Below are 14,156 nucleotides of genomic sequence, written 5' to 3'. Positions count from 1 at the left end.
GCACCTGCACACACACACGCAAACGCACACGCACGCTTTTTTTGGTTTACTGATAAATGTTCCATGTATTTTAAATTCACCATGAAAAAAATCAGCTAAACAAACTTAAACTTGTAATGCAAAAACTGTAATGCAAGTACAAACCCGATTACAAAAAAGTTGGGACACTGTACAAATTGTGAATAAAAACAGAATGCAATGATGTGGAAGTTTCAAATTTCAATATTTTATTCAGAATACAACATAGATGACATATCAAATGTTTAAACTGAGAAAATGTATCATTTTAAGGGAAAAAAAAGTTGATTTTAAATTTCATGGCATCAACACATCTCAAAAAAGTTGGGACAAGGCCATGTTTACCACTGTGTGGCATCCCCTCTTCTTTTTATAACAGTCTGCAAACGTCTGGGGACTGAGGAGACAAGTTGCTCAAGTTTAGGAATAGGAATGTTGTCCCATTCTTGTCTAATACAGGCTTCTAGTTGCTCGACTGTCTTAGGTCTTCTTTGTGGCATCTTCCTCTTTATGATGCGCCAAATGTTTTCTATGGGTGAAAGATCTGGACTGCAGGCTGGCCATTTCAGTACCCGGATCCTTCTTCTACGCAGCCATGATGTTGTAATTGATGCAGTATGTGGTCTGGCATTGTCATGTTGGAAAATGCAAGGTCTTCCCTGAAAGAGACGACGTCTGGATGGGAGCATATGTTGTTCTAGAACTTGGATATACCTTTCAGCATTGATGGTGCCTTTCCAGATGTGTAAGCTGCCCATGCCACACGCACTCATGCAACCCCATACCATCAGAGATGCAGGCTTCTGAACTGAGCGCTGATAACAACTTGGGTTGTCCTTGTCCTCTTTAGTCTGGATGACATGGCGTCCCAGTTTTCCAAAAAGAACTTCAAATTTTGATTCGTCTGACCACAGAACAGTTTTCCACTTTGCCACAGTCCATTTTAAATGAGCCTTGGCCCAGAGAAAACGCCTGCGCTTCTGGATCATGTTTAGATATGGCTTCTTTTTTGACCTATAGGGTTTTAGCCGGCAACGGCGAATGGCACGGTGGATTGTGTTCACCGACAATGTTTTCTGGAAGTATTCCTGAGCCCATGTTGTGATTTCCATTACAGTAGCATTCCTGTATGTGATGCAGTGCCGTCTAAGGGCCCGAAGATCACGGGCATCCAGTATGGTTTTCCGGCCTTGACCCTTACGCACAGAGATTGTTCCAGATTCTCTGAATCTTTGGATGATATTATGCACTGTAGATGATGATAACTTCAAACTCTTTGCAATTTTTCTCTGAGAAACTCCTTTCTGATATTGCTCCACTATTTTTCACCGCAGCATTGGGGGAATTGGTGATCCTCTGCCCATCTTGACTTCTGAGAGACACTGCCACTCTGAGAGGCTCTTTTTATACCCAATCATGTTGCCAATTGACCTAATAAGTTGCAAATTGGTCCTCCAGCTGTTCCTTATATGTACATTTAACTTTTCCGGCCTCTTATTGCTACCTGTTTTTGGAATGTGTAGCTCTCATGAAATCCAAAATGAGCCAATATTTGGCATGACATTTCAAAATGTCTCACTTTCAACATTTGATATGTTATCTATATTCTATTGTGAATAAAATATAAGTTTATGAGATTCATAAATTATTGCATTCCTTTTTTATTCACAATTTGTACAGTGTCCCAACTTTTTTGGAATCGGGTTTGTAGATTTTTAAGTTTACTCAACCAAGGACATAAAGTCCATCCAACTTATTATTGTTCAAGTTTTTAGGTTCTATGAACATTCGGTATACTTACTCTGTATAGACAAAATAACAAATTTACTTGAATAAATACATAAATCTTTGTCCAGTTACTTTAGCTTTGTTACCTGTCTGGTTTGGTTCAGCTACTAAATCAGACATTAAGAGACTACAACGAACAGTCAGGACTGCTGAGAGAATTATTGGTGACCCCCTGCCCAAAAAGGGCTAAGAAAATCATTTTGGACCCCACTCACCCAGCTCACTCCCCTTCAAACTGTTGCCATCTGGCCGGCACTACAGAGCACTGACCACCAGAACAGCCAGACACAAGAACAGTTTTTTTTCCCGCAGGCTATACTCAGCCTGAACAATTAAAAGCTCTTACTACACACTGTCCATCACATTGCACACTTGCACATTGCACACAGCATCTGGAAACTGTACATTATAAGAAACAATAGGTTAAACCTGTAAATAACACATCGGTACACTCTTTTAAAAAATTATATGTTGGTTTTTGCCTGTATTTTTTCCCTTTTTGTATATAGTGCATTTTAGTTATTATTTAATTCTCATTTTTTCTACCTTAATCTATATTTGCACTATGTTTGCACCATGTGTACACTTTCTTCTGCACTAAACTCCTGTTGCCGAGTCAAATTCCTTGTGTGTGTAAACATACTTGGTAATAAAGCTCCTTCTGATTCTGATTGTTGGTAGAACATTTTGAAGTTGTTGTTGTTAATAATAATATGTTTAATTTATATAGCGCCTTTCCCAGGCTTAAGGACGCTGTAAACAGACAATCAATTCACAATATCTAAACAGATGATTCAGTTAAACAGTTAAGTGGACAGTTAATAGACAATCAATTAGCAGATCTTAAACAGACATTTCACTATCAATTTGACAGTTAAATGGACGGTAGGCATTTGCCTAGTCCAGGGATGGCATGACTGCAGTTGCATTTCATGGTTCAATAATGAACAGTAAACAGAGATACAGTACATGACAGAGTAAGTAACCATGGGGAAATTATAGTGTCAATAAGCAACAAACAAAGTATAAGTACAACACAGAAAAAGATACCCAGAGAGGATTACAGCTGTTAGTATAGGATGAGGAGAGTGTCAAAAAGCATGATGAAAGGACTAAGACAAAAATAACACTTTTTATAAATATTAACATAAATGACTGTGTAAAGCCCCACGTATTATTATTACAAAAAAGTGAATACTCACATTTATCTCCACAAACAATTTGAGTATAAATACTAGAGGTTGTATTTTTTATAGCGTAGGATTTTAAGATCATAATCAAAAATGTAATCAAAAGTGGTCAAACTATTGACATATTGACAATGTAACATGGTATTATTTGATTCTATCACTATACCGTGGTAACACCATAGGTTTGTAAGGTGCATGGCTATATATTTTTAAAATGTGGTGCTATTGTTCTTTCACTGTGGTTTAAACTTTGTCATACGATGCAATAACATTATTACATTCAATGTTCCATGTACAGTAGTTTTACACACACATACACAGTCGCAAGTGACTTCTCTTACCTCCTATGATGTTTCACATATGTGGATCCCCTGTCGTCTTCCTGCTCTGCAGGTCTGCCGTGAGGATGAGGAGGTTTGTCACGGTTATACTTGTGTCTCTGGCTCAGGTCTTTAGAGCTGTTTCTCCCTTCAGCAGATGGGAAGTCGTAGTAACCCTTCTTTTTTGCCTTCAGCCTCAGCTTATTCCTGTAGTGTTCAATGTCTGACTTCTGTTTCAGAGCCAAATTCACCTGCGTACACAAGAAAGGGGCTGGCCAATCACCTACTGCAAAAAATCATACAAGAATGTGAAACTGATTTCCCAAAGGTAAACTGATATGCTAAAAGAAAAACTGTGCCAAGTCTCTCTGAAGCCCAAATTTGGTTAAATTAAGCAACAGTATTATCAGAGACATAATAAGATTGCTTGGTTTTGTTGATATGGACAATACACATGCTTGAGCACAAGAAACACACCTTCGACATAAAGTAATCATGTTGAATAGGGCTGGCGCTTCTCAACTATATCCTGGAGATACTGTATATGCCATGTAAGAGAGGTTTCTTACCTCTCCATTGAATATGGCCGAGTCCTGACTGCGGTCGGAGGACGCGGGGTGTGAGTAGTTGGGTGGAGCAGTCATTGGTTTAATGGAAATGAGCTGAAGTGATCCAGAGGAACTATCATAATGATCTGCAAAGACATCAAACAAACATCATTTTTAATTCTACATCAGTAACAAACCTGTAAAGGCTGATTCAGTTTCAGTTTACAAATTCACATCATCATCATGTGACGGCTGCACTGGCTGGAATTTATTTCACTTGTGCAGAGGATCAATTCATGCCTTTAGCTCCCATTTCTTATTTACAGAAAAAAAGAACTCAGCAGTTCTCTAAGATCTGAGCAGATTATTAGAGCATCGTTGAAACAATATTGACTCTTATAAGCTGCTTTTTCTTTACTATGCAAGTCTGCGGGCCATTCATTTCAACAGCATTTTCAATAAAACAAATGAATGTTGGAAATGATTTAGATATATATTAGGATAGGTGGCTTTGCAAGATGACTGATTATAAAAACTGCAAAAGATAATGAAATGTATTTTAATTTCCAACCCAAAACTGCACCCAAACTCACACGTTTAACTTATCTTTCAAATAGTCTCGCTGAGAATGCGTCAGAGCGTTCTCCTTCCAAACAACATCATGGCATTTGTGGTGAAATCTCCCAGCACAGCTGTCTGTTTGTGTCGTGACAGCGCAAGTGTGAAAAAGCGTCTCTCACCATTACTCTTTCTGCTCTCCTCCTTTGTGAGTTTCTGCTGTGCTGTGGCTTTTTGCACAATCGAGCCCTTGCCCGAAACCTCCTTCAGTGATTCGCTGCTGATGACAGAGCCATCCTCACTCGGTAACCTACTGCAAGTAACCATAGCAACAAGGAGTAGCGGTGAGTCAGTGCATGTGCAAAGATGGTTATGTCATTTTATTTGCCTGTTCTCTCATCTCACATACACACAAATACAGCGTCATCGCATGCTCAGAAGTAGCCTAAACATGTTTGCAGTAAATATACATTTGTGTGACATAGCTGACACATCTCTGATGATATAGTCTAAATAAAACTGCACATTGTATAGAAGCGGAATGTTTGGCAAACACTATAGCACTCATACAATATTTTAAATGTATTGTGTTCGTGTTGTAATTTTACAAATACACTGCGTTCCAAATTATTATGCAAATTGGATTTAAGTGTCGTAAACATTTAATTTTATATTGTTCAATTAAACTTATGGATGGTATTGTGTCTCAGTGCTCTTTGGATCACTGAAATCAATCTCAGACACCTGTGATAAGTAGTTTGCCAGGTGAGCCCAATTAAAGAAAAACTACTTAAGAAGGACGTTCCACATTATTAAGCAGGCCACAGGTTTCAAGCAATATGGGAAAGAAAAAGGATCTGTCTGCTGCCGAAAAGCGTCAAATAGTGCAATGTCTTGGACAAGGTATGAAAACATTAGATATTTCACGAAAACTTAAGCGAGATCATCGTACTGTGAAGAGATTTGTGGCTGATTCAGAGCACAGAAGGGTTCGTGCAGATAAAGGCAGAATGAGGAAGGTTTCTTCCAGACAAATTCATCGGATTAAGAGAGCAGCTGCAAAAATGCCATTGCAAAGCAGCAAACAGGTATTTGAAGCTGCTGGTGCCTCGGGAGTCCCGAAAACCTCAAGGTGTAGGATCCTCCAGATGCTTGCAGTTGTGCATAAACCTACTATTCGGCCACCCCTAACCAATGCTCACAAGCAGAAACTGTTGCAGTGGGCCCACACATACATGAAGACTAATTTTCAAACAGTCTTGTTTACTGATGAGTGCCGTGCAACCCTGGATGGTCCAGATGGATGGAGTAGTGGATGGTTGGTGGATGGCCACCATGTCCCAACAACGCTGCGACGTCAGCAAGGAGGTGGCGGAGTCATGTTTTGGGCTGGAATCATGGGGAGACAGCTGGTGGGCCCCTTTAGGGTCCCTGAAGGTGTGAAAATGAACTCTGCAAGGTATGTAGAGTTTCTGACTGAGCACTTTCTTCCATGGTACAAAAAGAAGAACCATGCCTTCCGTAGCAAAATCATCTTCATGCATGACAATGCACCATCTCATGCTGCAAAGAATACCTCTGTGTCATTGGCTGCTATGTGCATAAAAGGAGAGAAACTCATGGTGTGGCCACCATCCTCCCCTGACCTCAACCCTATTGAGAACCTTTGGAGCATCCTCAAGCGAAAGATCTATGATGGTGGGAGGCAGTTAGCATCAAAACAGCAGCTCTGGGAGGCTATTCTGACATCCTGCAAAGAAATTCAATCAGAAACTATCCAAAAACTCACAAGTTCAATGGATGCAAGAATTGTGAAGGTGATATCAAAGAAGGGGTCCTATGTTAACATGTAACTTGCCCTGTTAGGATGTTTTTGATTGAAATAGCTTTTGATTTCAGTAAATATGACCTCCTAATGCTGCAAATTCAACAAATGACCATTTTCAGTTTTTTACAACCTATGAAATGTTTTCAAACTCTGTTGTGCATAATAATTTGGAACAGTGCATTTTGAGTTTTTCATTTTTTAAATAAATACTGTTGTCAGTGGGAGGTTTGTTCAATAAAATTCCAAATGTACCCTAACTGTTGATTACTTGAAAATTATACTGACTGTCATTTGCATCGACAAATTAGGAAAACCAGAGAAAGATATCATTTGCATAATAATTTGGAACCCAGTGTAAGGGTATTACCATTAGATCTGGATCATCTATTGCATTGCTGTGATACTCAATTCAGCAATTACAATCACACTCAAAGTGTTAAAGGGGGGATGCAATGGTGTTTCATGCATTCTGACTTCTTTACAATGTTAAACGTGCTGTCTTCTAATGCTTGACATAGTCAACTTGTCAAAAAACGAGTTGGACTTATGATGTCTTGTTTCTGTGCTTGATACACTCCCCCAGCGTACGTATAGATTTCGTAAAGTTTTTCGAACATGACAAATCCGTTTCGTTATTACTTTTCTTAGTCCCTTAAAGGGCAATTCTCCCAGAAAAGCACGGCCTCGGCAAAGGCGAAAGAAATAGCCCGCCCACGCGACAACTGACGAGCGAGACCCGTATGGCGTTACTATAATGATAAATGTCGCGAGCGCATTATTACAAGGCGAGAGCGCATTCTTGTAATACGAGCGTGCGAATCTCTCCGCTCGCACGCCGTTTTCCTTTGCTCATGCACAAAACTGGATGCGCGCTTTCAATTATACGCTGCTCTCTTATTTCTAATTTTCTCTCCTCTCGCTCAGTGAGCGTGTGCGCACTCAAAATGCGTGCCGTGCGTCCACGAATCCTTTGGTACTCTTGCTCTCGAGAGGTCCTCCTGTGTGTTCCAGGAATTATAGGCTGTCAAAAGTAGTCAACCAATCAGGGATAGGCTTCCACGGCGGGCCAATGAAAACGCGACCTCTTACATGGCATCTTATTGGTTGAAAGTGACTCGACGTATTCAACGAAGCAAGATGGATCCACCACGTTCTCAGGTAACAATATTAATATATTTGATGCAACATTATTAATCAAATGTGTATTAGAAATGAACGGGGCATTAGGATGCTTTGTAGGCTACATATAAACGTCAGTTTCACTACCATGTTATTCAGACAAAACAGGCCAACACCCTCAAGTTCATGTGGTCCTCATGCATGTCGTACACTAAACGTAGTATTGTCAAAATAGTACTAAAATAGTTTAGTACTAATAGTACTAAATTGATTACCAATTTAGATTGGTGTCTTAAGTTAGCTTTATTCTAAAATAATATTTACTACAAGTAACGGTATATCAAAACAATAATAGCAGTGGAGCATTTGGAAATATCATATAATATTCTATACCTATTTGGTTATGCATTTAATGCATTTGCAGACAGACACTGTAAGTGTTCTGCATTCAGTGTTCCAGAAGTTCAGGGCATAAAACTGAACTTCTATGCAATATACCAAATGCTCCCTTACCGTTCATTTCTAATATACATTTGATTAATAATGTTGCATCAAATATATAAAAATTGTTACCTGAGAACATGGTGGATCCAGAGGCGTATTAAGACCTCATGGTGCCCCTGGGCAACAGCCCCAGTGTCATGGCTCTGCTTCCATAGTCATGTTTTTCTTGGTCCTGTAGCAGAGTCATGACAAAGCCTTTGGTTATGTGTGGAGAGAAACATATTATTGTCCTTTTGACAATAATATACGTTCTCTCCAGTGTCTCATCTCTGTTCCCGCCATCTCGTTTCCTCGTTATCTTTCCCTGAGTGTTTAATGTCTCACACCTGCCCCATGTCGTTATCCCAAGTTTGTGTTTCCTATAAATACCCTCTTGTTTCTTTGTCTTGTGTTCGTGGATTGTGCGTTGTGTACCGTGTATTGTGTTCCTGTCTAAATCCCCAGTCAATGTCAAGTCGAGCCTGTGTAAGTCTGAGTTTGCGTTTCTATAGTATTGTTCTTTTACCCTGTCTCAGTTATATTTGTCCTGTCAGTTTTTGCATCTAGTTTTGTTGGTTTGCCCCATCGTGGGTTTTTGTTTTGTCGTTTTTGTGTTTAAGAAAATAAATATATTTGTTAACCCCTTCACTGCCTGCCTGCGCTTGGGTTCTTGCACGCCAGTCTGTGACACCCAGAGGTGCCCCCCATCCACCCACCTACCCACACACAAGAATCCACTCATGAAAAGATTTATATATTAAAAGATTTTATAAGAATGAAACTCAGCAATTTACAATATACTATTTTACAAGAATTACACATTAACATGACACCTTTGTAGAAAAGAACACAAAAAACAACTCTTCACCAAGAAGCTTATCCCTGATTGGTTGACTACTTTTGACAGCCTATAATGCCTGAAACACACAGGAGGACCTCTCGAGAGCAAGAGTACCAAAGGATTCGTGGACACATGGCACGCATTTTGAGTGCGCACACNGTTTGTGTTTCCTATAAATACCCTCTTGTTTCTTTGTCTTGTGTTCGTGGATTGTGCGTTGTGTACCGTGTATTGTGTTCCTGTCTAAATCCCCAGTCAATGTCAAGTCGAGCCTGTGTAAGTCTGAGTTTGCGTTTCTATAGTATTGTTCTTTTACCCTGTCTCAGTTATATTTGTCCTGTCAGTTTTTGCATCTAGTTTTGTTGGTTTGCCCCATCGTGGGTTTTTGTTTTGTCGTTTTTGTGTTTAAGAAAATAAATATATTTGTTAACCCCTTCACTGCCTGCCTGCGCTTGGGTTCTTGCACGCCAGTCTGTGACACCCAGAGGTGCCCCCCATCCACCCACCTACCCACACACAAGAATCCACTCATGAAAAGATTTATATATTAAAAGATTTTATAAGAATGAAACTCAGCAATTTACAATATACTATTTTACAAGAATTACACATTAACATGACACCTTTGTAGAAAAGAACACAAAAAACAACTCTTCACCAAGAAGCTTATCCCTGATTGGTTGACTACTTTTGACAGCCTATAATGCCTGAAACACACAGGAGGACCTCTCGAGAGCAAGAGTACCAAAGGATTCGTGGACACATGGCACGCATTTTGAGTGCGCACACACTCACTGAGCGAGAGGAGAGAAAATTCATAAGAGAGCAGCGTATAATTGAAAGCGCGCATCCAGTTTTGTGCATGAGCAAAGGAAATCGGTGTGCAAGTGGAGAGATCCGTGCGCTCGTATTACAAGAATGCGCTGTCGCCTTGTAATAATGTGCTCGCGACATATTTCATTATAATAACGGCATAGACCCGCTTACCATCAAGACTGGCTGCGCTGGGCACCTGCAGCTGCAGCTCGTTACTCTTGCGATAGTGAGAAGTTGAGGTGTGTTTGTTTGTTCACGGCATTTTAGTGATGGATGTTATATAAACGGTGGATATAACGCTGGATTTGGAGATCGTTTGAAACTGACAGATGGTGCGGTCCCAGTGCTTAAAGATGTCGGACATGAACTGCATGCGGTAAGTGAAACTAAGTCATGTGTGTGTTTTGTTGGCAGTGAGTGCGCACATGCTTTAGTTCCGACTACCCACCCCGCACCCGTCGTATGTTTTCACAAATATTCGCACAGCTGTATCTGTCTTTTATAAATGTGATCAAACTAAAGACTCTATGGATATTTGAAGGGTGCGATACTATTCTGTAAATACTCAAGATTAACATGAGATATGCAGAAACTGTCTGAGTTATAGCCACTTTAAAAGTGTAAAGTATAGTAAACTAAGTTACTATGGTTAGGTGTAGATAATTAACAAAATGCATTTACATTTACATTTACTTAGTTGGTATCATATGCTTTTTTGTAGCATACTAAATAAGGTCATAACTAATCTGTAGCTACAGTAACTCGAAATGACCACAGAGCTCTGTGCTGGCTCTTGATGCATCCATACGGCCCATCAAGTATTGCACTGTTTGTGCCAGGAAGTTGTTGGTAGGGTTCCACAGTCCAGAGAAATCGGCAGTGGGTCACACTTGACTCTGACTTTGTTCCATCATATTACTGAGGTGTGAATATGTGTGCTGTGTGTGTGGCCAGTGCCAGCCACAAAAAAATCGATCTGCTGTGAACATACAGTATGCCTGTTCTGTGTTCTACGAGTAAAAGTCTATTAGTTTACAACACATAGGTATCGCTTTATGTCTCTGTTTAAATCTTCTTCATTTACTGTACATTACCCTTATAAATTTGCCAAACTTCTTCTCCAAAGCAACTTGAGCAAGTCATATATTATACATTTGATCAACTTCAATGTTTTTTTAAGAAGTGTACCCATGACCTAGGCATTGCCGACACCATGCACCAACTCTCTTTGCTATAATAAGTCACTTTATCTGGATTATCAGCATCTTACTTCTAATGGAAATTAACAATTTCATTTTGGATTCTAATCCCAAATAGGCAGTCGTCATCTGAATGATCATTTAAAAAGATTTGTGTGACATGATTAACATGGTTTTAAATCTTTGGGATTGATTACAGTAAAAACGATTAAAGTCACTGTTACAATATTTCAATTATCTCATTCCTCTCTTGGGTATATTACATTTGGCTACATCTTCCATGACAAATAGTTTTGTGGCATGCAGCCAAACCACTGCAAATGTTGGCAGATTTTTGAGTGTTAATTGAGTTTTCATCACTCATACCTTTTCCGTATCTCACTGGTTAAGCTCTTCTTGGATGCAGACCCATCCCGACGTATGACCTTATCTAAGGACAGCGGGGCATCTCGGATGGGGTGAGGCAGAATCATGGTCTCCTGGGTAACCTGGAGGTTCTCCTCATCACCACCCTGCTGACCCAGGTGTTGCTTGGCATAGTCAAACCCCTGAACAGGCTAAACAATGAGCAAATAATACAACATTTCATTAAAAGCATAAAGATTTGGTTTCCATAAAATATAACTCAACACAACTGAGACATTAAGATGCATTGATTCAGACGCACTGATTGTTCCTTATCACTAAAACAACAAAGATGCACTGAATATAAATAAGAATTTCAAAGATATGTCATTTGCATGAACAAGATTTTAATCTTTTTCCACTAAATATTGATTTTACAATTACCAGTGCCAGACAGTGGCTGGTGTGTATATTAAAAAACAATAGTATAATAAAAAAAATGTAATTCCATGTTTGATAAAGGTGGTCCTGAATGGGGGAATCATTTTGCTATAACAGTGAAATAATTTGCCTGACCTAAACTAGGCCATAAGGTTCATGAAGCAGGTCAATCATTATATGTGATATGACATCATTTGACATATGTTTAAAGAGATTTGTGCTCTGCATTTATTTAGAGAGAAGGTTATGTGATGCACTGATGCTTTAAATGCACATTTTGATTAAAGATGCACTTTTATACCAAATCGTTTTCTGTCCTTTTCATGGTCCTGCTAGCCTACTTTCAACAAAATCCTCTGAGAATGTATGACCTTATTCCTAATATTCTCTGCCTGTTTGGCTATTGAAGCACACAAAGATCAACCCCAAATATAGACACATATGTACACGCACGCACGTGCATGCACACACATGTAGGTCATAGTCTGGTATATTGCTGTACCTTTTTTTTTTTACAAATTTAGTAACATTTTTAAGTATATAAGACAAATTGTGTGTGCATGTGACACTTAATTAAAACCGGAATCAAAAATAAGACTTCTATTATCATTTAAGCACATATGTTGTTGCAAAAGAAAGGAAAAAAATAGCAGACTGCTTTTAGTTCAATAAAAGAATAAACTTCCATTCTGAGATTTCCACTGAAAAGGATTGTTTACCCAAAAATGAAAATTCTATAATTTACTTACCCTCTACTCATTTTAAACTTGTATGACTTTCTTTCTGCAGAACACAAAAGAAGATATTTGAAGAATGTTGGTAACCAAACAACAGCGGTACCCATTGACTTGCATTGGTTTTGTGTCCATACAATAAAAGTTAATAGGTACAAAACCAATGCAAGTCAATGCTGTTGTTTGGTTACCGAGATTCTTCAAAATAACTTATTTTGTGTTCTGCGGAAGAAAGTCATACAGGTTTAAAGGGACAAGACGGTGAATAAATGACAGAATTTGTATCCCTTTAAGTCCCAAAAGGGTACTACAGATGCAAAAGCAATTTATTTGACCCTTCAAAGAAGAAATTTTCTGTGATTATTACAATCTTGTGTTACACAGCAGAGCTTTGATGGAAACTTGATGAAAACTGAAAAGCTGCAAACCCCCTGCTGATTCAAATGTATTTATGTTGAAAATGCCTGTATTTCTGTAATTAAGTTAAAATGCTAAAAATGAATGAATCATGGTCCATTAGAAACTGTGCAAGATTTAGTATTTATAGATATTACTGAATTATGAATGAATTAGATTGCATTACAATGCCGATTATACGGCGCAGTATTGTTTTCCAACACATCTCCCCTCTATACTTGTCATAACCTTTACTGTAGACTCGTGACGGAAGACCTAACATGACTTGTACGTTGACCGAAACAAAGGCAAAAAAAAAAGAGAACACTAAGAGTTGCAAAATTATAGGCTGTTGTTTGACTTGAAATATAATATGCATCTATGGACAATATAATAATGCTTTTCTGTTATTTTTTAAGCTCTACAGTGTCCATCTCCATTCACTCTCATTGTATTCTAAGAGAGCAGCTTCCTCTTAAGTAGAATAACCTGTCATTAAGTTAAGAACAACAAAATGATGAGTAAATGATGACAAAGTTTTTATTTTTGAGAAAGATCACCAGTATTTGTGCCTGGGACCCATCTACACCATACAACATCCTAAACAGAGTGAGAACATCAGGAGCCCAGAGCAGCAGGTGAGATGATGTGAATAACTACCTGAGGGTAATAACCCACGTCTCTCCAGTAAGCAGTCTAAATGAGAGAAAACAGCATGAAGAGTCATCAATCATTTCCGGATCTCTCTCAAATGTTCTCTCAGGGATGAATTCCCAGAGGCAAAGCAAGCAAAGCATGTGAGAGTTTGAGGAGAACCGTTGATGAAGCCACTGTACAATATGCTGAGTCTATAAAACACTGTAATGAGTTATAATGAGACAGATAAAGAACAAAGCCATGCTTTATGAGAAATGGCCGAGCGAGAGGTGCATTCTAGTCCATTGTTTCTCAATTTCAGGCCTTGCTACCCCCTCCCAGAATGTTTTAGATGTCTCCATATATAAAAGAGCTGATTTAACTCATCAGCCCCCTCGCAAAACAGGCTTGTCAGACCATCAGACCAGACCATCAGACCAGATCATCAGACCAGGCAAGTGACACCACAGTATGACAAAAGAGCAAACTGAAAACAAGCATTTAGAGTCCTCTACTCTCGAATCTCTCTTGCAGTACTGTAATGTTAAATGCCATTAAAGGTTTGTGAGAAGTCGAACACGCCTAATGTTTCAGACATCTCCCAAAATAACTAACAGGCTTGTGAGTTGTTTTATAAAGGCACAGATCTCAAACATTCTGGAAAGGAGGTGCGTGAGGACTGGAATTGAGAAACACTGATCTAATCGCCTCCGTACCTTGACTCGAGGGTTGAAGCTACCGACTGGATCACTCTTGAAATCGTTCTTGTTTTTATGACACAGTACAGTAGTAATGATGATGATAATGAGGGTCACCACACCGATGGGCGCCAGCACCGCAGCAATGATCCACAGATTGTTGGGAGGATTCTTCACCACGGCTGCACAATGGGAAAT

General features: G+C 39.1%; 1 protein-coding gene across 2 annotated transcripts in view; it reads right to left on the bottom strand.

Moving 5' to 3' along the window:
- kiaa1549lb (KIAA1549-like b) overlaps positions 1-14,156 on the bottom strand; it is a 46,563-nt gene that overhangs the window by 17,300 nt on the left and 15,107 nt on the right. Inside the window, exons 10-15 of one of the 2 annotated variants that reach the window (XM_057347584.1) lie at positions 13,977-14,140; positions 13,285-13,320; positions 11,075-11,265; positions 4,605-4,735; positions 3,886-4,010; positions 3,338-3,567 (exon numbers count right to left, since the gene is read on the bottom strand). In XM_057347584.1, the coding sequence (XP_057203567.1) occupies positions 3,338-3,567; positions 3,886-4,010; positions 4,605-4,735; positions 11,075-11,265; positions 13,285-13,320; positions 13,977-14,140 (877 nt within the window). The remainder of the gene's footprint in view (positions 1-3,337; positions 3,568-3,885; positions 4,011-4,604; positions 4,736-11,074; positions 11,266-13,284; positions 13,321-13,976; positions 14,141-14,156) is intronic. The other variant, XM_057347585.1, reaches the window with a different exon arrangement.

This window comes from Triplophysa rosa, linkage group LG12 (genome assembly GCF_024868665.1).
Source record: "Triplophysa rosa linkage group LG12, Trosa_1v2, whole genome shotgun sequence".
In the NCBI taxonomy this organism is placed as follows: domain Eukaryota; kingdom Metazoa; phylum Chordata; class Actinopteri; order Cypriniformes; family Nemacheilidae; genus Triplophysa; species Triplophysa rosa.
This window is presented reverse-complemented; position numbering and strand designations above follow the sequence as displayed.